This window comes from Hoplias malabaricus, chromosome 5 (genome assembly GCF_029633855.1).
Source record: "Hoplias malabaricus isolate fHopMal1 chromosome 5, fHopMal1.hap1, whole genome shotgun sequence".
Classification (NCBI taxonomy): Eukaryota; Metazoa; Chordata; class Actinopteri; order Characiformes; family Erythrinidae; genus Hoplias; species Hoplias malabaricus.
Window position 1 is genome coordinate 13124226 of NC_089804.1, and position 27311 is coordinate 13151536.

The 27311-nt window shown below is 39.7% G+C and overlaps 2 protein-coding genes across 2 annotated transcripts in view; both read right to left on the reverse strand.

Annotated features, from left to right (window-relative positions):
• Nucleotides 1-1325: 1325 nt before the first annotated feature.
• Nucleotides 1326-6547, reverse strand: LOC136697251 (chemokine XC receptor 1-like). Its single transcript, XM_066672290.1, has 3 exons — nucleotides 6544-6547; nucleotides 5278-6191; nucleotides 1326-1361 (listed from the first exon to the last, which is right to left on the reverse strand). The coding sequence occupies exons 1-3, from the start codon at nucleotides 6545-6547 to the stop codon at nucleotides 1326-1328; spliced, it is 954 nt and encodes a 317-aa protein (XP_066528387.1).
• A 3653-nt stretch (nucleotides 6548-10200) lies between these two features.
• Nucleotides 10201-27311, reverse strand: part of LOC136697253 (chemokine XC receptor 1-like) — a 43494-nt gene continuing 26383 nt past the window's right edge. The window contains exon 3 of the mRNA XM_066672291.1: nucleotides 10201-11047. Within this exon, the coding sequence (XP_066528388.1) occupies nucleotides 10201-11047 (847 nt within the window). The remainder of the gene's footprint in view (nucleotides 11048-27311) is intronic.

Here is a 27311-nt window from a genome sequence, read left to right on the forward strand (position 1 = left end):
TTGCTCACCTGCCTGGTTGGAAAAAAATGCACTATACAATTAAATTTGAAATTTGACAGTATGCTAGAGCAGCGTCAGAGCGGATAGTGTGTCCAAATACACAATTCGCATCACCGAGTTGGCAAAAGTCTCTGGATGACAGCATCGAAAAAGATTTTAAAGTCAGGGTCCAAGGAACCACATGGAATTCTGGGATACAGCAGTGTGCTCCAGTCACATACTCCAAATTCTCTACAGACGGAGATGTGTTAATGTTTGGGGATATGATTAAATGTTCAGAAATAGCTGTAGGTTTCTGTAAGTGGCTTTACTTTAGAATTTTTTATATTTCTGAATAAATTTGAAGTCAAATTTCATCATTCATTAGAGAACACAGAATCAAGGTTTAATGTAGGCGATGATGTAAATTTTCAAATTTGTTCTGAAGTTAACAAAAGAAAATAAATAAATTAATCAAACAATTCTGTGTCACAATATGCACTTTGCCCCTGCACTGCATCTGCTCTACTGGACTCTGCTCTACCTCTGTGGCTCCTGGTTGACTTTCACCCAATAAAGCCCCCGAGCCTCAAAATGTAGCCGATTATGTCGCAAAACACCATCTTAATCAAGAAGCACAGGCTTGGAAACTAAAGCAAAGGTGGCGGTAACTGAGGTCGAAGAACGCACCGGCACGTCAACGACCATTTGTGATGTTTCTCTTAATACCTTAGAAATAGCACAGCGCAGAAATGCAGTTCAAACACTCTGTGAATGTGCAGAAACTTCTCTTTCCTACGCAACATCCTGAATTACTGTACATCCTGAGTTATGAGCCTATGTATAAGCTTGAGACACGCCTCCTCTGCCTCTTGCCGTGTCTAACTGGTGGATTCGCTTGTTTTTAAGACTCTGATAAAACTATATGAATCACCAAAACTATTCATCCACATGTTTTCATAAGAAATATAAAGATTTTCTAAAATCAGATTTAAGTTTTTCAGGGCACTATAATTATATGACAAGTACTTTAAAGACGAATTTTAGAAAATGTCCATAGACCCCAAAGGGTTAAGATGCTGTTCTTTTCATTGTAATAAATCAAATTATTTTGCAGCGAAATAATGGTGTCGGCGTAGAGGTCTTTTTTAGTGTCTTCTTCACAATACTGAAATTAACTACATACATTTACTGGAATTAGCTGGAATGGCCGATTCACTTTTTTGAAGTAACAAATTGCTACTGTGAAACATCCATATGATATGAAGATCTAACATTACTTGTAGTGCATAGAGACACATCTTACCAACATACTACAACCTTTAGCTTAGAAAAATGTGTCTTGGTTAAATTTTTATAATTTTTTTAATAATAACAAATCGCTATTATGAGACGTCCATATGATATTCGTATATAAAATCTTTGGACCGTGGGAGGAAACCAGAGCACCCGGAGGAAACCCACTGGGAGAAGACAACAAATACCTCACAGACAGTCACCCGGAGCAGCACTCAAACCCACAACCTCCAGGACCCTGGAGTACGGTGTACATTTTAGGACATGCTCAAGACTCAGGCATTCAACAGAACGGCATTATTCCTTGTACAGAACGACTTCAAGTCTCGGGAAAACCATTGTCAAGTCAGATCTCGTGTAATTAAACATCAGGCTTCAGAGCAAATGGCCCCTGACTAACTCCCTAAGAAGAAAGACTTAAGAGCAAAATGTGGTAGTTGATAGCTGAAATGGGAGTTGTTACTAGTAAAAACTATATCAGAGAGATCTTGAATTAGAGTTCTTACTATTAAAGTGGAGTTAGGACTTATCACTGGTGTCATTTTAGGCTAAAACGGCTTGCCATAGACTCTGGAATATGAAGCAATATTTTACGATCGTAGGCTGTATGTACAAAAGAATGACACCAATAATAATAACAAACACATGAGAGGTAGCCATCGTACAAATGTGATACAAGTGAAATTTTCTCCAACGTTTTTATGAACATTTTTCAGGGTTCCCCAAAATCTGGTCATATTTTGATTGTGTCACATTTATCTTTAACTGATGTTCCATAGTGTCAGGATCACGGGGTGGACTGATGGAGGCGGACGCACTCGCTAAAACACAGTACTTTATTAACGAAATATAACAAAACAAAGAGACTTTAACAGAAAGACAACAAACCGGGAGCCAAGCAGGCTAAACTGGACACGGGGAGCTAAACAGGGCAAACGGCACAGACAGACTAAAGAGATAACCAGACTACAAAATGAAACAACGACAGAGGAAATGAAACGACAACATGAAACGATGACGTGGAAAACAATGACAGAGAAACTGCAGAGACAGACAGACTTGATAACATGACAGACTTGATAACAGGGACTGAAACAGTACAAAGGAGAAATGTCCGACAAGAGGAAGTGAGAGAAGGGGACTTAAATACACACAAGGACACCTGAGACTAATAATAAAGGGGCAGGAATACAAACAACACTGACGAGGACACTGACAAGGAGGAGGGAAAGAAGGCGGGACAAGGGCGGAGACATGGACAACAACAAACAGAGCCATGTGCTGAGAGAGCACATGGCGGGGAGAACAGACATGACAGGACGAGGGCGTGACACATAGATACCTCTTATGTTGGCTTGTCAATGCCAACTTGTTATGTTGTTTCTTGTTATTATCTTTAACCATTTCTACACTGTTCCTTTTAACTTTTTCATGGATAAATATTGAAGCCAGTTTCTGCCTTAAAAAAAACACTTTTTTTTCATTAATATGTAAGTTGCATCTCGATATTTTGAGATACAACATTATTTATATACAAAGTTAATATATTGAAATATTTTGAAATACTGGAAAAATACACTGCTCAAAAAATAAACGAAACACTTAAACAACACAATGTAACTCCAAGTCAATCACACTTCTGTGAAATCAACTTTTCCAGTTAGGAAGCAACACTGTGAATCATTGTGAAGACAACCCCTATAAAGGAGTGGTTCTGCAGGTGGTGACCACATACCACTTCTCTGTTCTCATCCTTTTTGGATGATGCTTTGGTCACTTTTGCATTTTATCCGTGCTCCCACCCCTAGAGGTAGCATGAGGCGTTGTCTACAACCCACAGAAGTTGCTCAAGTAGTGCAGCTCATCCAGAATGGCACATCAATGCAAGCTGTGGCAAAAAGGTGTGCTATGTCTGTCATCTCAGTTTCCAGAGCATGGAGGAGATACCAAGAGACAGACCAGTACACCAGGAGACTTTTGGTCAGAATCAGGCTCCATGAGGGTGGTATGAGGGCCCGACATCCACAAGTGGGGCTTGTGCTCACAGCCCAACACCGTGCAGGGCGCCTGACATTTGCCAGATAACACGAAGATTGACAGATTTGCCATTGGTGCCCTGTGCTCTTCACAGATAAGAGCAGGTTCACACTGACCCCTCTGTAGGTTCTCACCCCCCTACCTGAAGGGAGCATAACAGATTTTTCCGGGAAATAACCATGGCCTCAGATTTGGAGGTGCTGATTGGCATACTGACTGCTCAATGCAAGCTGTGGCAAAAAGGTGTGCTATGTCTGTCATCTCAGTTTCCAGAACCATCTCAGTTTCTCAGTGCCAAACTGCTCGAGTTGGAACATCCATGCAAAGAAGCCCAAAAAACAACATCATCCGCAAATAGCCGAGATGCCACCTCCTGAGCCCCTTGAAGAAAGCTTTTCTGTCCCAGGCTATGCCTCGCTACCCTGTTCATGAAAATCAGGAACAGGAGTGGAGACAAGGCACTGCCCTGACAAAATCCAATGCCACATTGAACAAGCCTGACTTACTGCAGACGATCTGAACACAGCTCAAACTCTGAGAGTACATGGACCATACAGCTTGCAGAAGCGACCCTGGCACCCCATACTCCTGGAGCAACTCCCATAGAATCTCTTGGGGAACACAGTCATACACCTTCTCCAAATCCACAAAGTATGTGTAGAGTGGAGTAGTAAACCCTCTCCTGGGCAGGGTACACTTTATTCCTTTTAGGCTGTTCATAGGGGTGCTTTTTGGATCATGGATCCTCACTCCAGACGTGTTCACCATGGGAGACTTTACTGGCAGCTAACACCTCCCGACGACATAGCTCTGGAAGTCATTAGACCACACAAGCCTTTCCGCCAAAACAGGCCCCAATCCAAGAAGGGAAATATTCCAGTTAAAATTTTTTATTCATTAAATTAGTGGAATGTTTTGAGAACAAAATCACAAAAATATAAATCAAAATTATTATCCCATGGAGGTCTGGATTTGGAAACATACTCAAAATAAAAGTGAAAATTCAATTTACAGGCAGATCCAGCATTCCCTAAGACAAGTTAAAATGAGGCTCAGTAGTGTGTGGCCTCCGCTTGCCGTATGACCTCCCTAAAACACCTTAGCATGCTCCTGATAGATAGGTGGATGTTCTACCAACCTCAAAGAGTCTATTTCTGACAGTTTGTGCAGCAACTTGGATATTAGTGGCCTTCAGGAGGTAATTTTGCAGGGCTCTGGCACTGCTCCTCCTGTTCCTTCTTGCACAAAGGAGACGGTAGCGATCCTGCTGCTGGGTTTATGCAGTTCTATGGCCCCCTCCACGTCTACTGGTGTACTGGCCTGTCTCCTGGTATTTCCTCCATGCTCTGGATACTGTGCTGATAAATTCACATTGTAGCATAGTACTCGATCTGCCCCAGTAAAAATGTTAAAACACAGTGTCAGCCAGAGCTGTTTCAATTACATTTTAGACTACATAGACGTTATAATATTATGACCACAATATTTCTGTCCATACTCTCAGCTTCACTGACCATACAGCAGCATCTTGTTCTATAATTACAAACTGCAGTCCATATGTTGCTCTGCTTTCTATTTTTGCTTTCATCCTGTTCTTCAATGGTCCCTATTAGGTGTTGCTGCACAACAAAATAAATATTAATTATACATTCATTATCTGTAAGCGCTTATCCAGTTCAGGGTTGCAGTGGGTCCAGAGCCTACCTGGAGTCATTGGGTGCAAGGCGGGAATACACCCTGGAGGGGGCGCCAGTCCTTCACAGGGCAACACACACACACACACACTTTTGAGTCGCCAATCCACCTACCAACATGTGTTTTTGGACTGTGGGAGGAAAATGGAGCACCCGGAGGAAACCCACGCAGACACAGGGAGAACACACCAACTCCTCACAGACAGTCACCCAGAGTGGGAATCGAACCCACAACCTCCAGGCCCCTGGAGTTGTGTGACTGCGACACTACCTGGTTTCTGAATTTTACATCAACAAAAGCATAAAACACTGGGTTAAGACAGCAGTGGGAAAATGCAAGAAATTTGAAGACATAAAGTGCATAATAAAGATGCTTACTGACATTACACTCTAAAATAGCCTCGATCTTATAATAACTTAAATACTGCAGAAATATGACAATGCTATAAGGAGCCCAGCTAACAAAGAACACAACTACAATGCAGAAGATCAGTTTTATGTTCCTGTGTCTCCTTTGGGCTCGGGTCCTGAAGACAGTCTCACGAATTCGTATGTAGCAAAAACTAATGACAACAAAAGCACTTACAAAGAAAAGGTTCTGTAAATATGTCACAACAAATATGCCAGATATACTGTTTTGTTCACAGTAAAGAGTGTTGGGGTCTTCTAGGTCAGACATGACAGAGCTTAGCACTGAGGCTGGTATTGCTGCTGCAGCACTCACCACCCAAGCCAAGATGGGAACAACTGGAAACTTCTGACATGTCTCCCAGTCCGACAGAGGGTACACCACCACTACATAGCGCTGAATAGTCATCAGCATCAGGAACAATATGCTACTGTAAAATCCAATAAAGAAAACAAAGTTGACACATTTGCACACTCCGTCTCCAAATATCCAGCCCCAGATGAAGTAACAGGCCCAAAATGGAAGTCCAAGAGTGAACATCAGGTCAGACACAGCCAAGTTGAGAATGAAGATGTTGGTCAATGATTGCAGGGACTCATAGAGGACAAGGATCACCAGAACCATTACATTACCAATGAGACTGAGAATGACCACAATGGTAAAGAATGTGGGAATTGCAATAGATCCAACTCTTGCTACATATTCCCAGGAGCAAATATCTGATTGACCATTGAAATAATCAGTATTATATTCATTTGTAGGTGTAGTGATCTGTTCTGTAAAACAAAGAAAATAACTTTTAAACATATTAAGAACAGAGGACTAATCTTAAGTATTCCTTAGCTTTACTCAGCCATATTTTTAAAATGTCCCAAAGATATATTTTATAAAATATATAAAATAAATATACTCTGGTGCTCTGAATGAAATATATGAAGCTGAGACGGAGCACGATGGTAAATAATATGGAAAAAGCATTGGATCCAACTATTGCTACAGTTTCCATTAGACATATTTAATCTGCAAAAAGTCATAAATACATCAAGTGAGGGAAGTTACAAAGTACAGTGATTTTAATCATTATTACCTTTAAATAAAAGAAAAAAGAGTTTAAAAAGTTGTACATACCCATTTCTTTTTTGCGCAATGATTTACTTTGTAAGTGTTAACTGTGGAAATGAAAAGTGAAAAAGGTGGTTTTGTTTTAAAAGAAAAGCTCTATTCTGGGGAACAAAAACAAATCAGGATATGAGAGCAATTCAGTGCAATTCAGGAGAGGTTGGTTCTTCGGCTCTAGTTATTTTTCTGAATTTCCAAAAAAACTGGGGAATCGAAATTCGTTTCATCATTTTTTTGTTTTGTTCTGTTTTATGAATTACTTCCAATATACATTACATGGTATATGTTTGGGCTATGAAAAGCCATTTTGGGCATTATTAGGTTCTAACAAGCAAAAATGGACTTACTAGGAATGTATATATTAGTCCTTTTGGAATAATTGTGGTAATAAATATCCAAAGTGTCAAAAATGATGTCAAACAGTGCTCAATCACCTTGAATAAGGCGTTAAATTAATGGTTAGGGTGCCCTCTCTGGCCGTTAAATGGTATTGCATGATAAATGTGCATTTCCTTTTATAAAACATAAGATGAAATCTTCATACAATATTTTTAAAGAAAAAATAAGGATTGCAAAAAGTTTGCTTGAGGCAGATTTCTCATTATTTGTCTTTATATTTATCTGTCTTTATACACCACTTCAATTGAAAGAGCACAGTTCCAACTTTCATATGTCACCTTAACCATGCAAATATCTTAAAAACTAAAAAAGTTATGAAGCAGAGAATGTAACAGTTACTAGTCTGAAACCACTGGTGGTTTCATGGAGCTAATCAACTTGTCCCTTTTCCCCAACGTCTTTATGTTGTTCACCGCAAGGAAATGAAAGAGATTTTTTGTTTATTGTGCAGTAATTATAGTGCTTGCAAAGCATCTTTATTTCTTCTGCTACTTCTTATTATATTCCAAGGTCAATAACTCAAGATCTGCCTAACCTAGAAAATGTTAAATATTTTGGTGTGTAGGTCTTTTAAAACGTGTGTTGGATTTGAGTTTGTATTTTTACACATCAGACCTTTTAAGGTATTAAAAACCTCTAACCTGACCAAAGCTCTTCAAGTATTATTCCACCACATAAAACAAAACCTAGCCATAAAGACATCTGTGTGCATTTCAAACTAAAGCTCCACAGAGACTAAAGATGTATGGTAAAGCAGACCTGTTATTCATTTTCTTATTTAAAAAAAATAAATTAATAAAATAAAAAATAAAAGGACTTTTTCAAGGAAATAAAAATAAGAAAATGCTCCTTTGTTTTCTTGAGCTGTGCTCATTGTGACTCAAGGTTCATTCACTGCTGTAAAAAAAAAAGTAGATAAACAATAACAGTTTCCTGCCACTATCGATTTATTTATGGCTCTGGTTCTGTACTGGTTCAAACAGACAGCAGCTCTATGAATTGACACAGCGTTGGTTCCCAACAAAACTCATGCAAACTCAGGCCTCTGGATGGCACCAAGGTTCATGGATCCTGAAAGGAACCAGTTAAAGAACCAGAGTTCATGGTCGAAAAAGGCCAACAATAGAGTGGATCTATTTTGTTTTGCAGAATGTCTTCGTGATGTTGCTCATCGTTGTCACATCTTAATTCAAGTAAAACTCTAGATATTTTTAAAGCTTTCACAAATGTCTCAGCTGAAGATCTCAGTCTGTTACCCAGCATGAATTGTGTGCAGTTGTGGAACTGTTGTGTTGCTTCGGGTGTAGGTTTCTCTGTAGTCGTGATGTCAGCAAGAGGGGAACATTCAGTTGAACTTTGCCGGTGTGGAGCAGGACACTTTTTGGGTTCTGAGGGCAGGCAGCCACAGGCAGGATATGTTCAAATCTATTAAACAGCTTTTCAAAATATGCCAAAATATTATGATCTAATGCCAACACAGAAATATAAACATGCAGTCATTTCAGTAGTTGCTCAAACACAGACAACCAAAGTAATATAGTTGGGTTTATTTAAAAGTTGTAAATTAAATCATGTACAGTTATAAAAACTGGGTTTGATAGAGGAACATTGCAAAACATTATTGTGACCAAAGCATACATTGATAAAACATCCAGATTTTTATACCTTTTTTACTAAGAAAAACTTGAAGGTTTTTGTAAATTCCATTAACATGCCATGTTTCTTAATGGAATAAAGAGCATCAAAAAGCAAAAATACAAGATGTGTTTCTAAGGAGAATTACATCTCAAGTACTTCACTATATCTTCAAATGAAAATCAACTATGTTGCCACTATCACCTCTGACAAAATTGCTCTGTGCATGGGAGAAGTGAAGGAAAATATTACACAGCTTCTCTGGTCAGCTAGATTTATAGCTATAGTTTCACCCATTAGCGTTGTCTGTCATAAGCACAGACAGCCAATATAATGATAACTAATGTTAGGCTGGGGCGGCACGGTGGCGCAGCAGGTAGTGTTGCAGTCATACAGCTCCAGGGGCCTGGAGGTTGTGGGTTTGATTCCCGTTCCGGGTGACTGTCTGTGACAAGTTGGTGTGTTCTCCCTGTGTCCGTGTGGGTTTCCTCCTAATCCACCACATTGGTAGGTGGATTAGCGACTCAAAATTGTCTGTGTGTTGCCCTGTGAAGGACTGGCACCCCCTCTAGGGTGTATTCCTGCCTTGCGTCCAATGATTCCAGGTAGGCTCTGGACCCACCGTGACCCTGAACTGGATATGCGCTTACAGATAATGAATGAATGAATAATATTAGGCTCAGCCTCAGTGTTTTATTTTTATTGTCCAAAATGTACACAGTATCTTGTGGTGTGTGTTAATTCACACTAAACACTACATTCAACACAAGCCATTTCTGCACTAAACATGTAAAATGGCATATATTACAGAAAACATTTAAACTTCTATCTCATGCTCTGGGAGCAGGCATTCTAATTATGAGGGGTCAGGCAACAAGAAGGTTTTTTTCAATAATTATTATATTAATAACATCTATATATGTAATTATGGTAGCTTTTCTTATACCAGTAAAACCAGTGTTTTAACACCTAAAATTATTGGAGAGGGTTGTACTTACAGAAGATATGAGATACAGAATCATTGGATGGGTTTAATTTTATGTTTATAATGGAAGACACATAACAAAGACACCACCATTAAGGATCTACAGTGTATATTACACATCAAACTGTAAAACATACAAATATAACCACCTCATTGTGTTTACACCTACTGTCCATTCTCTCAGATCGACTATCCATACATCAGCACTTTCTAGTTTTACAATAACAGAGTGTTGTTCAACTGTTGCTCTGCATACTTTGTTCTTCAATAGTCAGGGCCACTACAGAGCAGATATGTTTGGGTGGTGGACTATCCTCAGCGCTGCATTGACACTGACGTGGTGGTGTTGTTTTCATATGTATTGTGCTGGTTCAAGTGGATCAGACACAGCAGTGCCGTTAGAGTTTTTAAATTTGTCAGTGTCTCTGCTGGACTAAGAATAGTCCTACAACCTAAAAATATCCAGCCAACAGTGTCCTGTGTCCAATGATGAGCAACTGTCTCTGACTTTACATCTGCAAGACGGACCAATGCGATAGGTGTGTATAACAGAATGGACAGTGAGTGGGCACAGTGTTTAAAACTCAAGCAGCACTGCTATAACTGCTCGTATAGATGTCTCAGTATTATAACACTGAGCACTGAGACTAAACTGCTGTAATTCGTTGCTGGTCGTGGTCTGTGTCATGTTGCCTTTGGGAAACCTGTAAAAACATCTTCAAATGGTTTCGAAATTTTACACCAACAAAGGCATAAAACACTGGGTTTAGACAGCAGTGGGAAAATGCGAGAAATTTGAAGACATAAAGTGCATAATCAAGATTCTTACTGACATTACACTCTAAAAAAGCTTCAATCCCATGATGACTTAACGACTGCAGAAATATGACAGTGTTATAAGGAGCCCAGCTAACAAAGAACACAACCACAATGCAGAAGATCAGCTTTATAGTCCTGTGTCTCCTTTGGGCTTGTATCCTGAAGACAGTCTGTAGAATTCGTATGTAACAAAAACCCATGACAACAAAAGCACTTACAAAGAAAAAGTTCTGTAAATATGTCAAAACAAGTATGCCAGATTCACTGTTTGGTTCACAACGAAGACTGTTGGGGTCGTCTGGGTCAGACATGAAAGAGCTTTGCACTAATGCTGGTATTGCTGCTGCAGCACTCACCACCCAAGCGAAGATAGGAACAAATGTAAACTTCTGACCTTTCTCCCAGTCCGACAGAGGGTAGACCACCGCTACATAGCGCTGAATAGTCATCAGCATCAGGAACAATATGCTACTGTAAAATCCAATAAAGAAAACAAAGTTGACACCTTTGCACATTGCGTCTCCAAATATCCAGCCCCAGATGTAGTAACTGGCCCAAAATGGAAGTCCAAGAGTGAACATCAGGTCAGACACAGCCAAGTTGAGAATGAAGATGTTGGTCAGTGATTGTAGGGACTCGTAGAGGACAAGGATCACCAGAACCATTATGTTACCAATGAGACTGAGAATGACCACAGTGGTAAAGAATATGGGAATTGCAATAGATCCAACTCTTGCTACATATTCCCGGGAGCAAAACTCTGATTGACCATAGAAATAATCAGTATTATATTCATTTGTAGGTGTAGTGATCTGTTCTGTAAAACAAAGAAAATAACTTTTAAACATATTAAGAACAGAGGACTAATCTTAAGTATTTCTTAGCATTACTCAGACATATTTTTTAAATGTCCCAAAGATATATTTTAGGAGTAAAATAATATACTCTGGTGCTCTGAATGTAAAATATGAAGCTGAGACGGAGCACGATGGTAAATAATATGGAAATAGCATTGGATCCAACTATTGCTACAGTTTCCATTAGACATATTTAATCTGCAAAAAGTCATAAATACATCAAGTGAGGGAAGTTACAAAGTACAGTGAATGATTTTAATCATTACTACTTTTAAATAAAAGAAAAAGAGTTTAAAAAGTTGTACATATCCATTTCTTCTTTGCGCAATGATTTACTTTGTAAGTGTTAACTGTGGAAATGAAAAGTGAAAAAAGGTGGTTCTGTTTTAAAAGAAAAGCTCTATTCTGGGATTAAAACGAGTCAGGATATGAGAGTCGTTCAGTGCAATTCAGGAGATGTTGGTTCTTAAACAACAAAAGTGTTCCTTTTCCCCAACGTCTTTACGTTGTTCACCCCAAGGAAATGAAAGACATTTTTTGTTTATTGTGCAGTAATTATAGTGCTTGCAAAGCATCTTTATTTTTTATTATTATTTTCCAAGATCAATAACTCAACATCTGTCTAATGTAGCATGGGAACATTATTCGGATTATTTCTGCTTAAATTATGGTTATTAATTATGAATTATTATTAGTAGTAGTGGTATTAATTTTAGATAATAATGATAATTTATCATGAATTTATATACCAATTTTTTGTTGATGCACCATCACGTGGCTCAGCACTGTCAGACAAACAGCCAATCAGGAGAAAGAAGCACTGAGGAATGAGCTGATAAACGTAAAAGACAGCACAAGAAAAGGACTTGAGCAAATAAAACAGGAACTGAAAAGAGAAATAATGCATCTTAAAGAACAACTGCAACAAAGACCACCACAATAAATAACCTAAAAACACACTGGGCAGATGAACAACTTTCACACTGACCCCCAGCCCCTCACAACCCAGTGACAGCCAAAATTGTCTACATCACATCTTAATTCAAGTAAAACTCTAGATATTTTTAAAGCTTTCACAAATGTCTCAGCTGTAGATCACAGTCTGTTATCCAGCATGAATTGTGTGCAGTTGTGGAACTGTCGTGTTGCTTCGGGTATAGGTTTCTCTGTAGTTGTGATGTCAGCAAGAGGGGAACATTCAGTTGAACTTTGGTGGTGTGGAGCAGGACACTTTTTGAGTTCTTAGAGCAGGCAGCCACAGGCAGGATATGGTCAGATCTATTAAACAGCTTTTCAAAATATGCCAAAATATTATGATCTAATGCCAACACAGAAATATAAACATTCAGTCATTTCAGTTGTTGCTCAAACACAGACAACCAAAGTAATACAGTTGAGTTTATTTAACAGTTGTGAATCAAATCATGTTCAGTAATAAAAACTGGGTTTGATAGAGGAACATTGCAAAACATTATTGTGACAAAAGCATACATTGATAAAACATGCAGATTTTTATACCTTTTTTACTAAGAACATTTTGAAGGTTTTTGTAAGCTCCATTAACATGCCATGTCTCTTAATGGAATAAAGAGCATCAAAAAGCAAAAATACTAGATGTGTTTCCAAGGAGAATTACATCTCAAGTACTTCACTATATCTTCAAATGTAAATCAACTATGTTGCCACTATCACCTCTGGCAAAATTGCTCTGTGCATGGGAGAAGTGAGGGAAAATATTACACAGCTTCTCTGGTCAGCTAGATTTATAGCTATAGTTTAATTTCACCCATTAGCGTTGTCTATCATAACCACAGACCGCTAATATAATGATAATTAATATTATGCTCAGCCTCAGTGTTTTATTTTGATTGTCCAAAATGTACACAATATCTTGTGGTGTGTGTTAATTAATATTAAACACTACATTCCACACAAGTTATTTCTGCGCTAAACATGTAAAACTTCTATCTTATGCTCTGGGAGCAGTCATTTGAATTCTGAATGCACTACCAACGAAGAGCTTATTCCATCTATATATTCAGCATCTCGCCGCCATCAAATAAGACCATGGGGTCAAAGAAATAGTGTCAATTTTGGTAACCACTGTCATCTGGTGTATTCACACTCAACCCTGAACAATCTTACACAATCAGTTTCAGAACTGGCACCAGTTAAAATAGTGTTGATCAACACTAGATCGCTGGTTAACAAGACTTTTCTACTAAATGACTTCTTCGTCTCCCGCTGTCTGGATTTTCTATTTGTGGTGGAAACTTGGCTAACTATAAATGATTCAAGCCCCCTTGTTGAGCTTTCTCCTTGTGACTGTACCTTTTTTAATACCCCCAGATCTACTGGTCGGGGAGGGGGGCTTGCAACAATTTTCAGAAACCATTTTAAATGCCACTTACTGCCTGCAGGAGAGTATTCAAGTTTTGAAATGCAGCTGTGTAAAGTGGAATTGTCATGTCCTATACTCTATATTCTACTGTTCAGACCTCCTAAACCTAACAAGGACTTCATTCAAGAATCTTCAGATTTTCTGTCTGTCACCTTATCTAGTACAGATAAAGTCCTGATTCTTGGTGATTTTAACATCCATGTTTGTTGTCCTTCTAAACCACTGGTCAGGGAATTTTCACAACTTATCGATTATTTTAACCTGACTCAGTCCATTATTGGTCCTGCACATGTGCAAGGCCATACTCTGGATCTTGTTTTGTCCTTTGGTTTTTCAGTAAGCAATTTAGAAATTATAGATATATATTTGTCTGATCATAGATCTGTTCTGTTTGATCTTCTAATTCCATGCTCTTCTCCTACAAATATTCTGCCTGTATATTATTGTACACGTTCCATCACACCCCATACAGCCAGTCAGTTTTCTGCTGCCTATGTAACCTCTCCTTCAGCTTGTATTATGGAAAATCCCCCTTTTGGCACTAATACTGATGAGCTGACTGATCTGTTTAATTCTACTTGCATTGGTATTATCGATCAAATTGCTCCACTGAAAAATAGACAATTTGAAGTAAAGTCTCAGCCATGGTTCAACAGTGTTACTCGTGCACTCAGACAGCAATGTAGGAAAGCAGAACGGAAATGGAAGAAAGATAGACTCCAAATCTCCTATCAACTTCTTAATGAATGTCTGAATAATTATCAGCATGCGGTAAAAGCAGCCAGAGCTAAACATTTTGCCGATATCATTGCCAAGCATTTACACCGTCCTAAAGTTCTCTTTAACACAATTAAAACGATACTGCACCCTCTGGCTTCACCCACGCTTGATGCAAACTCTGATCTATGTGATAAATTTATGAGGTTTTTCATTTCCAAAGCCGACAGTTTACAGACACTTAACATTTCTCCGGCACTTGGCTGACGCCCTCGTCTCGTCACCTCCTTTTTCCCCGGTCATGTGCTCTTTTAGCACATGGCTATGTTTTGTTTATGTTCTTGTCTCCGCCCTTGTCCCGCCTTTGTTCCGCCTTCTCGTCTGTGTCATGTGTTAACCCGTCCTCCTCGTTATCTGTCCAGGTGCGTCTCGTCTATGTTGTGTATTTAAGTCCCCTTCCATCACTTCCTGTTGTCGTTCATTTTGTATTGTTAGTTTCCTAGTCAAGTCGTGTTTTTGCTATGTTCCGAGTCCTGTCGTGTTGTCTCTTTCCCTCTCCTAGTCTAGTCGTTTCGTTTCCCAGTCATGTGGTGTTGTTTTCTTCCTTCCCTGTCTCAAGTAGTTTATAATCCCTGTCTTGTTGTTTTCGTTATAGCTTGTCTTTGTTTTGTTATATCTTTTGTTAAAATAAAACTCTCCGAGTTCTAGCAAGTGCGTCCGCCTCTGTCAGTCTGCCCCGTGATCCGTGACATTGGCTCCTCTGTTCTACCTATGCGTTCTGCATTCCTAAGTCAGTTTGAGCCCATGTCATTGTTGGATCTCACTGATATAATTCTGCATATGAGACCAACCACTTGCTCCCTGGATGCCTTCCCCTCACCGCTTCTTAGGGATGTGCTGTCTTCAGTTAGTCCAAGTATATTGTCCATAATAAACAGCAGTCTCGTTAATGGTGTTGTGCCTTCTTGTTTTAAACATGCAGTTGTTCAGCCTCTTTTAAAAAAGTCTGGCCTAGATCCATCAGTCCTCAATAACTTTAGACCAATCTCTAAGCTACCTTTCTTGTCAAAAGTCTTGGAGAAGGTTGTCTTTCATCAACTTTCTTCTTTTTTAGACAAACATAATGTCTTAGACATTCAGTCAGGTTTCAGAGCACACCACAGTACTGAGTCTGCTCTTCTTAAAGTATTAAATGACATACTCTTAGCTGTTGATTCAGTAAAGTGTGTTGTTTTAATTCTCCTGAACCTAAGTGCAGTCTTTGACACAGTTGACCACACCATCCTGTTAGATCACTTGGCATCCAGGATCTTGCATTGAAGTGGTTTGCCTCCTACTTAGAAAATTGAACTTTTTCTGTTAATATAGGACAGTCTTCCTCTTCCTCTCCTGCATCTATTACTTGTGGTGTACCTCAGGGCTCTATCTTGGGACCCATCCTCTTTTCCCTGTACATGCTCCCTCTGGGGTCAATCTTTCAAAAATATAATGTTTCATATCATTGTTATGTGGATGACAGCTTTATCTTCTGCGGACATCAGGAGAGAATTGTTCAGTAAAACTCACGTTGGATTGTTTGAGGGATGTGGAGTGCTGGATGTCTAAGAACTTTCTCAAACTGAACCAAGACAAGACAGATGTGATAATTTTCGGAAATTCCCACTTGAGTCCAACCATGGCCAATGAATCGGGGCGTCTGTCATCTAATGTACACAGCCAAGTAAAAAACCTTGGTTTCATCTTTGACACTGATCTTACATTTGAAAAACAAATAAGCACTGTTGTTAGAGGTAGTTTCTTTCAACTCATACGTCATATAGCAAAACTTAAGAGAATACTGTCTTTTAAAGACCTGGAAACTATTATTCATGCTTTTATCTCCTCCCGTATCGATTATTGGAATTCTCTGTACCTGAGGATATCTCATTCGAGCCTGTCACAATTGCAACTGGTCCAAAATGCAGCTGCAAGGCTTTTGACCGGTACTAAGAAAAGGGAGAGGATTACCCCTGTGTTGGCATCGTTGCACTGGCTACCAATGAAATGCAGAGTTGAATTTAAAATCTTACTGTTTGTCTTTAAAGCTCTCCATGGCCTGGCTCCGAAATATATTTTGGATCTTCTTTGCTTTCGATCTACCCCACGTGCCCTACGTTCCTCTAACAAATTGCTTTTAGACACCCCTCGCTCTCGGTTGAAGTTCAAAGGAGATCGGGCATTTGCTGTAGCCGCTCCAAGACTGTGGAACAGTCTCCCACTCTTCATAAAGCAATCCCCTATAATAGTGACTTTTAAGTCCAATTTGAAAACCTATTTATTTTCTCTGGCCTTTGGGTCCTTTTAAATTATTTTAGCCATTTGTTCTGCCTTGGTTTATGTTGTCTTGCCATCAGTATTTTCTCCACAACGTTTTTATTGTTAGATTCTTTTACTTGTTTTATTTCTTTTTATATGTATGTTTTATAATTTTATCTTGTTTGTTTGTTAGTTGATTTTTATTGTGGAGCACTTTGGCTGACATTCACTGTCTTTTAAATGTGCTATATAAATAAACTTCACTTGACTTGACTTGACTTGACATGAGGGGTCAGGCAACAAGAAGGTTCAATAATTCAGAAGGTTCTGTTTTGTTCAATAATTATTACATTAATCATATCGATATATGTAATTGTGGTAACTTTTCCTATACCAGTAAAACCAGTATTTTAACACCTGTAGTATGATATGATGAATGTGTATTAATTCCTAATATGAAATTTGACTTTCTGAGAGTTTTATTTTAAATACCCAAACTCTAGCTTGTTTCAGAGACGTCTCCACACAAGCCAGATGGAATTTCACATAACAGAGAGCAGGCTCATAAACCTCTCCAAGGACCCTTTTTTTGACCCCAGGACCCCCAGGGTCAAGAAAAGAATCTTTGCAAAGCTGAGAGACACACAGACCCACCTTTATTCCATGTCCTCTTACACCTTTTTAAAGACTGTTAACTCTAAAAGACTCAAATATCCCAGAGTTCTTACATGGAAAACAAGTTGTATATGGGCACAACCGTTTGAAATTAATTGCATTTAGACAATCAAACCGGGTGGAATTAATTTACATATGTTTAAAGTCATTTTTGTTCATAATATGAATTTATGTAGAACCAAGGTAGCCACATACTATGTGTGTAATTGGTTAATAATTATGTAGAACATGGTTGTCTTAATGATATTACTTTGTGTTAATATCTAATCTATTATACTGCAAAATTATGATTCAAAATCTTGGAGATTCATTCAAAAGAGATGGTCTTCAAGCCTTTGTTTTGTCCAGGGTCATAAATTCTATGTGATGCCACCACCAAGGTACAGGAAACAGCCACTCAGGAGCAAGATATGCTCCAATTCTCCCTCATTGAGGACAAATCAGGTATTTGCGGTTTTCTAAACTCTGGTAAAAGCCAGTAACACACCACACTTAGACCTCACTCTTTTAACACTCCTCTGAGACACACTCTTTGAGAATTTTGGAGAGGAAGACGTTTTTTCTGAAGAACGTCTCTCTCCTGCTTCCAGCAGACAATGCTTCTCAGATAGGGTAGTCAGAGACCTCTCCTGCTCTGCAGACGTCTCTGCAGATACAGGCTCTCTCATGGCTCTCTTCAATAGTCTTGGGCCCCTTGTGGTCCAGAAAGAACAGATTTTTTCTATTTTAATTTTTATCTCTAATAGAAAACTATAGTTAGAAGAGCTATAGTTTAACTCTAGCAAAACATTCAGTGCCACGTCTAGAGCATTGGAGGAGACCAGACCTCTGACACTCCAAGTGGTGACCAAAGCTTCCGGACCAGCGACGGAGAAGGCCACATGCACCCTCAGAATGACTTTCTGAGCAAAGGCCCAGGAGAGACCTGCAAGGGCGTGTCTCTCTCTCACAAGGCGGTAGACCAGTGATGATGGAAAATCCCCACAGAGACATTCAAAACGCCACCAGCTCCAACGGAGGGGTCGCCATGTCTGAACGGGGAGAGAAAAGGAACGCCCGTCTGCAACGCTACAAGGCCTACGCCGGAAAGCACCACGTGTCAGCGACATGCTCCCAGCTATCCAGTCCATCGCCGTGTCTGAACAGGGAGAGAAAAGGAACGCCCGCGGCTGCAACCTACAAGGACCGTGTCTGCAATTTTCCAGGAAGTGGTGCTGGAAAGCACCGTCAGCGACATGCTCCCTGTCCATCTCCGGATAAGTAAGGTCACATGGTCTCATGTCTCTCATGGCTCATGGGTTGGTACTGAAAGTTTGCTGGGATAAACAATAGCCTTTCTTAGAACATAGGGTAATAATTATCATAGAGAAGTTCCCTCATATATTAATTTCCCTCTTCCCTCATTTATCACTGTAATCCATTTCAATATATGAATTTATAATCAATATTCATTATTTGATATTATTTTTAATAAACCAGTGTGTGATAAAAAATAATCCTTGGTTATTTGTTTGTGTGTGCACCTTTGTTGTATGGAATTATAGCTTCTAGTTCAGATTCAATTTCAGAGTCAAGAACCCACAGCGGGTCAATGAGCATAATTCATTAATAATAGTTAATTCTAGCTAATTGTGCTGTATAAGATGTGAAGATGGCCTTCTTGTCTAAGCTAAAATTAAGACAGGTAAGGACACTACATATTATTTAATGGCTCTCAAACATGGAGATTAGCAGAATGAATTAAATAATAAATTATTAATAAAATAATAATTGATTATCATTGACTCCACTATGTAGTGCTTGGTTCCTCCCAACCTTAATCCCCTCTAATTCATAACTAGGACCTGTTCCTAAATTAAGCCTCAAATGTGAGCGATGATTGACACTTCACTGTCGTTTTGATTTAATGATTAGTGTGAACACGCTTTTCATTCATGAAATTATTAGGCAGCGCCGTGTGCCTAATTGTGAAGTAATACTGTGGGTTTATCAGCTGTGCTTCGTCACTGTAATCGCCTGCATGAAAAGCGTATGACACACCCGTGAGTAGAGGTGGGCGATACCGGGAGTTTTGGTATCGATCCGATACCAAGTAAATACAGGGTCAGTATCGCCAATATTGATACCGATACCGATACTGCTAGTCTTCACCATTTTCAGGTGCTGAAGCAAAAGACAAGAGCGGGGGGGGGGGGGGGGGGTGGAGTGGGATGCGTTTTTGTGCCACAATTCCACAATTCTGCACGCACTTTTTCTGGTTTCTGTGCGTGCAATGTCTCTGACCTCTGAGGTTTTGTGTGTGTGTGTGTGTGTGTGTGTGTGTGTGTAAAACTGAGGAGGGTTGCTCAGGTGGGTTGATTTAAACCTACTTTCCTCTCTCTACATGAACAGTTTTTGAACTGCAGTATTAAGCTTCCTTTAGAAAGTTATTTACTGGTCTCCGGCCTGTATGTACTTAACACTTGGCGGTCAAGCCATCCAATCAGAAATTACCTTTGTCATTTGACGTTTCTGATTGGCTGAAACTGAGGCACATTGTAATGGCTGTAAGTGTGGAGCGAGCGTGTGGGTCAGAGACGCGCGTAGGACAGGAGAGCAAGATGTGTAGGTTGTAGTGTGCGTTCAAGAAACCTCCTTGCTCGCTTAAAATATCCATGCGTGCTCGCAAAAACCTTCTTGCTCGCTCAAAATATCCATGCACGCTTGCAAAAACCTTCTTGCTGGCTCAAAAATATCCGCGTGCGTGCAGAATGGTGGCACAAAAATAACAACATACACCCACAGACTTTAGCGGGAGAGAAAAATGCTTGAGTATCGATCTTTTTCCACGAGTATTGATCAATACCAATACCAGCGTTGGTATCAATATTATGGATATTTGGATCAATCCGCCCACCTCTACCCGTGAGAGGTTGACGTAACCACTGCACGAGAATCTCCGTGTATGTGTATGTTCTGAATTGCCCAAAAGTCTGCGAATTCCAGCTTTTGATCGGCAAATTTTGTTCCTCTGATATACGGCTTGTTAAAATACGTTCATAAAGAATTGTTTGTGAGAAGCATTGATTTAACCCATAAGTAGTGAGACCGCGAATACCGCGCTCATAATTGCACGCAGAATTTTGTGCCTTGAATTTGTAAAACAACATGAATAGTGAACTCGCTCTAAAGCGAGGCTGGCTGACTTGTGCTATTGCAACTAAAGTCATAAAGTCAATTTATGGTGCCCCCTTTTGTATGATTTGCGCTACTGCATTTAAATTTCTCTGGTGCACCCTTGTGTATGACTTGTGCTAATGCAACTGAAGTCAATTTATAGTGCCCCTTTCACATGACTTGCGTTACTGCATTTAAAGTTGCTCTGGTGCACTCTTGCGGAATGACTTGTGTAAGTGCAAGTTAATTAAAAGCAGTTGTCTTTCATAGAGTATAGCAAATTCAAGTGTAAATTGTAAGTTATATTTGTGGTACTGCTTCTATCCTTTACTCATTCTTCCATAAGTAGAAGTAACCAATTACTGATTATAAAATCAATATTGGTTGAGGTGAAATAAATTAAAACTGCATATCTAATTAAACATTAATTAGTATTAAATCTGACACACAACCCAGTCACCAAGCATCAGTGTTAAGACCCCTGACTGAGGTGTATTTGTAATTAGCATGCTCAACAGGAGCCACAGTGTCAGAATATACAGCCATGATCCACAGCGATGAGCCCTCTCACATGGCAAATATGATGTCACAATTAATGGTGCTCCATTTAATGGAGAAACCTAAAGGCGAGGCCTTAATAAAGGTAGCCAGCCAAATGGCTACACTAGCAATAGAAAAACTTAAACACACTTTCCAGGAGATAGAATTAGAAGCAGTGTAAACACAAATGATGAGCCCAAAAATGTAGAACATCAGAAATGCTCGCAAAGAGCCTGATCAGTTAATGGCAATGCATGCAAAAACAACAGCAGAACTTACTGCAGTCAAAGATTAACTCAAATTGTCTCAGCACCTGCAGTCAGAGACAGAAAGCAAGCTAAACATTGTTAAAGCAGAGCTAGAGAAGGCACACTCACCGCTATTTAGAAACCAACAGAGAACCACTCACATTCACATGTAGCTGCAGAATCCAAAGTCCAAAGGTATCCCTGAGTCACCTTTCCCAGCACCAACAGCCCCTACACCAGCTCCACCACTGGAGGTTAACAGAGTCCTCCCAAACACAGCTGAACATAGGTTCTCTCAGTTTAGCTATGTGCCCTCAGCACAGTACCAGACTCCCTCCTACAGGGACCTAGACAGAATCGCGCACCACATAACGCGCTTCGAGCCAAAGCCGGATGGCTCAAATGAAATCTATTTGTACCTAAAAGATATAGATTTCTTTTTGCAAAGGTTCCCAGGAGCCACGGTAGATGACAAAATCTACCTGAACAGAATGACATCCAGTAGGGAAGTCAGCAGTTTCATTGAACGGCAACCTGACTATGTGAGGAAACAATATGATGTGCTCTGTGACGCTTTGGAGAAGGAGTTCTCCAATCAGCTGTCAAAGGCAGGACTGATCACAGCCCTGCAAGTTAAACAACAAAGGCAGGAGTCACCCCATCAGTACTATCACCGCCTTAGACAAGCTTATTTTGGGCCTCGAAATTAACCAAGAATGGAAGAAGAGTTAGATTTCAAAACACTGTTTGTCCTAAATCTCCATCCCAATACTAGTTATTATCTAGGGGTTGCAACATGTCCACGCACCTTATCTAGCAAACAGCTGCATGACTTAGCACTCAGAGGCTTTTTAAAAGAACAGCAAACTTTAAATCAACAGCCAGAAATGCCACAAAATTTTAGCCATTATACTCAGACTTTTCCCTATGGCGCTAGAGGAAGCCCCTAGGGCTGAATCATGGTATCCAAAACCCACTCCATCTCACAGGCCTACAGAAAATCAGGAAAATAATAAACCTTTACAATCCGATAGGAGTTCTCTTCACTCCAATCCTCACTGGTCAGGTGAAATCCAACATCACTCAAACCCCTGTGTTAATCAGTTAATGTCAGGGCAACCTCAGAATAAATTCCCAGCCAGTAGGCATGAGAATCCAGCACCCAAGGAAAATATGTTGGACCACAGATGGCCCCAAAACTCTCACACACGCGACAAAACCCTAGACAAAATCCCCTGTCCTAACTTGACTAACAAGAACAGGGATGAGAACTGGCACCAGTGTGAAAGCTCAGATGATGCGAATGAGTCAGAAGTATCTGGAATTAGCACAGAAATTCCAGTAACTGCTGAACAGGTGTTTTCACACCTGTGTAAAGAGGAGCGTCAGACAGCTGATCTCTTGTCAGACACCTCAGGTGAAACTAAGCATGTCCCAAGGACCCCCGCAATTCAGACTTGCACGTCTGACCAATTTAATAAGGGGGGTGAAAATCAGACTCCTCTTAATGTCACGGTTGTTCAAGGTGATCCACCTGCACCACAGTTCCTGGGCCATTTAACAGAAAAGGGGGGTGATCATAGATTAAACCTGACCACAGTCCTAGAAAAGAAGCTTAGACAAGAAGCTCTCTTGGACATTGCATCAGACATCACTCTGATGTCATCCACACTTTTTGATGAAGTGTGGGCTACAGCAGACCACGCCCCACGGAGATAGCAGTTACAAAACTGGTCCCTTGTGCCTTATTCATACACTGGTATCAAAATAAAGTCTGTGACAAGAATGCTCATAACAATAGGACCCATAAGTCGGGTTCACCCTGTATATGTGTCTCCTATTGAAAACATTCCTTTCCTTATTGGCAAGGACCTGCTCAACAGGCTTGAGCCACTGATTGACTTCAAGGGTTTGAAAATCTGGGCCTAGGTTCACAAACCCCTGCCCATCTCACATCACCTTGAAACTCAGTCCTGTCACCTAAACACCAGGTCCACAGAGACTATTAACACCTTTCACACTCCAACAAAGACAAAGGATACCATGAGCCAGAGAATCTCAGCTCATGATGAACAAATGACTGTCCACACAATAACAGTCCCTTTTGCTAACACCCATTTAGATCCCAAATGGCCTCCAGAAAGAGAAAAAGTAAAAGACCAGACAAACCAGGGTAACCACAAAAACATCCCACATGATTTTGATTCCATTCAAATCCCAAGTGCAGGACAAAAAGGGATTAAAGTAAAACATCACATAGTCCAGCAAAATACATACAACACACAAAAGGATAGGGACAGTTTGCAAAACTCCTCAGAGCCGCATTTGTAGTCAACCAGCAGAGACTGAAAAAGAGCAAAAAGGGGATGCAAAAATGGTTACGACCAACATGTGTTCCGTGAAAGGCTGAAAAGGGGGGACAAGTTGCAAAAGTACAACTCAATTAAACTGGCCCAAAAGTCCATGAAAAGTGAGAAACAAGCTCATAAGCTCCTGCCACATGAGTCAGACCCACATTTAGGTAGGGTCCTAAATCTTTCCCCTACCATTCATCCTCTGTTCAGGAATGTGAATAAAGATCAGCAAAGCGCTGGATTGGGTTCCTCACAACCAGATGGAACATCACCAAATCACCATGAGACTTATATATATATATATATATATATATATATATATATATATATATATATATATAAAATAAACTTTCATCTGTACTTACGTTGTGTCTGCCTGATAAAGTAATCCGTGGTATATCAATCTAGACAAAAAAATTCTAATTTCTACTTTAAGCATTATATTCCATTCTAACTCGTGTTTCTTTGTTTGTCGCTATGCACAGCTAATTCATTAAGCCACGACAAACTATTCAAAAGGGGGGTGATGCAGTCTCTTTGTTTCATCAACAATCTAAAGTGACAACGCTTATGCCCACTAGTCATGTTAAATCAGAATTCTTAATAGTTAGCTTTAGCATAGAGGAACACCCTGGATTACTGGATAGTAATTATCATTAAGGCAAAGACTTTTTTAAGTATTTGCATGGGTAACTACCCCTGAAAATTTCCTTAGATAACAATAATATTTCCTAGTTAACAGACACTTTTAAAGTAAGGTGAACACTAATACCAGCATATTGGATCAAATCCAATAAAGGTTTATTCTCATATTAAATGATCCCAAAAAGGCATCAACCCTGAGTGTATGAGTGAATGATTCCACTGACTTTGCTGTTCACATTCATCTCTGCATTATCAGCTCAATGCTTCTAGAAAGAGATCATGATCTGAAAGGAGGGATTTGTAGTGTGATATGATGAATGTGTATTAACTTCTAATAAGAAATTGTGACTTTCTGAGAGTTTTATTTTAAATACGCAAACTTTAGCTCTTAATTCAGAGACATCTCTAGAGAAGCCAGATGGGAATTTCAGATAACAGAGAGCAGGCTCATAAACCCCTCTCCAAGGACCCTTTTATGTGACTCAAGGACCCACAGGGTCAAGAAAAGAATGTTTTGGGAGACACTCCTGAGGATCAGTTTATGCTCTGTATGAACTGCTTAATAAAGAACTTTTCAAACTATAGAATTAAACCTTAATTCCCATTGGTTTAAAACAATTTGAAGGCACATATGTGCACAATTGTTTCAAATTAATTTCATTTGGACAATCAAAATGGGTGGGATTAATTTACATGTGTGTAAAGTCATTTTTGTTTATAAGAATTTATGTAGAACCAAGGTAGACACATATTGTGCGTTATTTGGTTAAGAATTATGTAAAACATGATTTGTCTGAATGATATTACTTTGTGTTAACATATAATTTTTATATTGCAAAAGTATGATTCAGAATTCTGGGATGGTCAGGAACTGTCTTCAAGTCTTTGTCTTGTCAAGTGTCATAAATTGTATGTGATGTCACAACCAAGGTACAGGAAGCAAGAGAGGCTCCAGTCTTATCCAATTGGTATTAAAGGCGGGTCTTCTAAACTCTGGTTAAAACCAGTGGCGCCAAATTCTCTGCTCTCTCTGCCTTCTCCCTTCTCTGCCCCTTCTGCTTCTCGACTCTTCAATTCAAGGCTTCAGACATTTGGGGCGTTTTCTTTTTAGCCTTTTTCACGGCTAAAGAGGAAAATGACTCGGTTTTTTAAATGACTCTGCAGGCTCCTCTGCAGGCGTCAGACTCATGGCTTTCTTAAACAGTCTTGGGCCCCTTAAACGTGGGCTGTAGTTATTCCAGCAAGAATTTGACACCACACCCAGAGCATGAAGGAGACCTCTGACAAAGCTTCTGGACCAGCAATGATGAAGAAGACAGCCACACGCACCCTCAGAATGACCTTCTGAGATGAGGAGAGACCTGCCCAGGAGAGACCGGCAGGGACTGTGTCTCACAAGGCAGCGGATCAGCGATGACGGAAAATCCTTACAGTGAACTTCAGAACGCCACCAGCTCCGACTGAAATGTCGCTGTATCTGAAAGTCTCAGGAGAAAAGAAATGCCCGCGGCTGCAAACTGCACGGCCCGCGTCTGCAACTCTCCAGGAAGTCGCGCCGGCAAGCACCACGCGTCAGCGATATACTCCCAACTATCTCCAGCCCTCTCCACGGATATGTAAGATTACATGGTCTCATTTCTTTCATTGCTCAGGAGGTTGGTGCTGAGTGCTTGCTGGGATAAACATAGTCTTTTTTAGAATTTAGGGTAATTATCATAGAAAAGTTCCCTCATATACTAATCTCCCTGTTCCCTCATGTATCGCTGTAATCCATTTCATTATATGAATGTATAATCAATATTCATAATTTGATATTAATTTTAATAAACCAGTGTGTGATAAAACCAATCCTTGGTTATTTGTTTGTATAACTTTTTTTGTATAGAATTATGACTTCTAGTTCAGATTCAATTTCAGAGTGAAGAACCCACGGGTCAATGAGCATAATTCATTAATTCTGCTGTATAATATGTGAAGATGGCCTACTTGTCTAAGCTAAAATTAGACAGGTAAAGACACCACATATTATTTAATGGCTCCCAAACATTAAGCTTAGCAAAATGAATTAAATAATTAAGTATCATTGACTCCGTTTTGCAGTGCTTATGCCACCGCAATGTGTGTATAAGTATTTCCACTACAGCATATGCACATCACCACACGACCCATGCATTAAATCTCTGGCATCCTTTTTTTTTTTTAATGGAAGTGTCACATTTGCAAAATGTAGTCATGTTGATTACTGACCAAACAGTGTAGTATTCACAAGCATTGTAACTGAACAGGGGAAAGTAGTTATAGGCAATGAATAAATGAATTTGCACGAATCAACCATAACATTATAACCACTTCCTTATTTCTACACTCACAATCTATTATCTGAGTTCCACTGACCACACAGGAGCACTTAGTAATTTTATAATTACAGATTAAAGTCTGTTTAAAAATTGTGTTTTTAAACACTGACCAATTATTGTCAACTCTGTTAGACAAACACCTACTCTGTTGGTCCATCTTGTAGATGCAAAGTCAGTAGCTCATCTGTTGCTGCACAGTTTGTGTTGGACTTTCTCTAGCCCTTCATCAGCAGACACGACACTGTCGTTGGATATTTTTAGTTGATGGACTATTCTCCGTCCAGCACTGACCTGATGGGTTCAAAAACTCCAGCAGCACTGCTGTGTCTGATCCATTTATACCAGTACAACACACACTAACACACCACCACCACATCAGTGTCACTGCAGCGCCGAGTATGATCCACCACCAAAATCATACCATTTCTGTGGTGGTTTTCTGGGGGTTCTGGTGAAAAGGGGCAAACAATGGACTCCAGTCTGTAACTGTAGAATTGCGGAGCTGAAAGAATGGACAGTGAAGGTGGTAACAAGGAGGTGATCATAATGTTCTGAGTGTATTTACTTAGTTTTTTTCTAGAGACTCTAAGGTATTAACATCCTTTGGAACATTAGAGGGTCTCCCCAAAAACCACCAATCTGCAGCATCTACTTGGATGATGTGATAGCAGTCAGCCTGCAACTGACCACATCA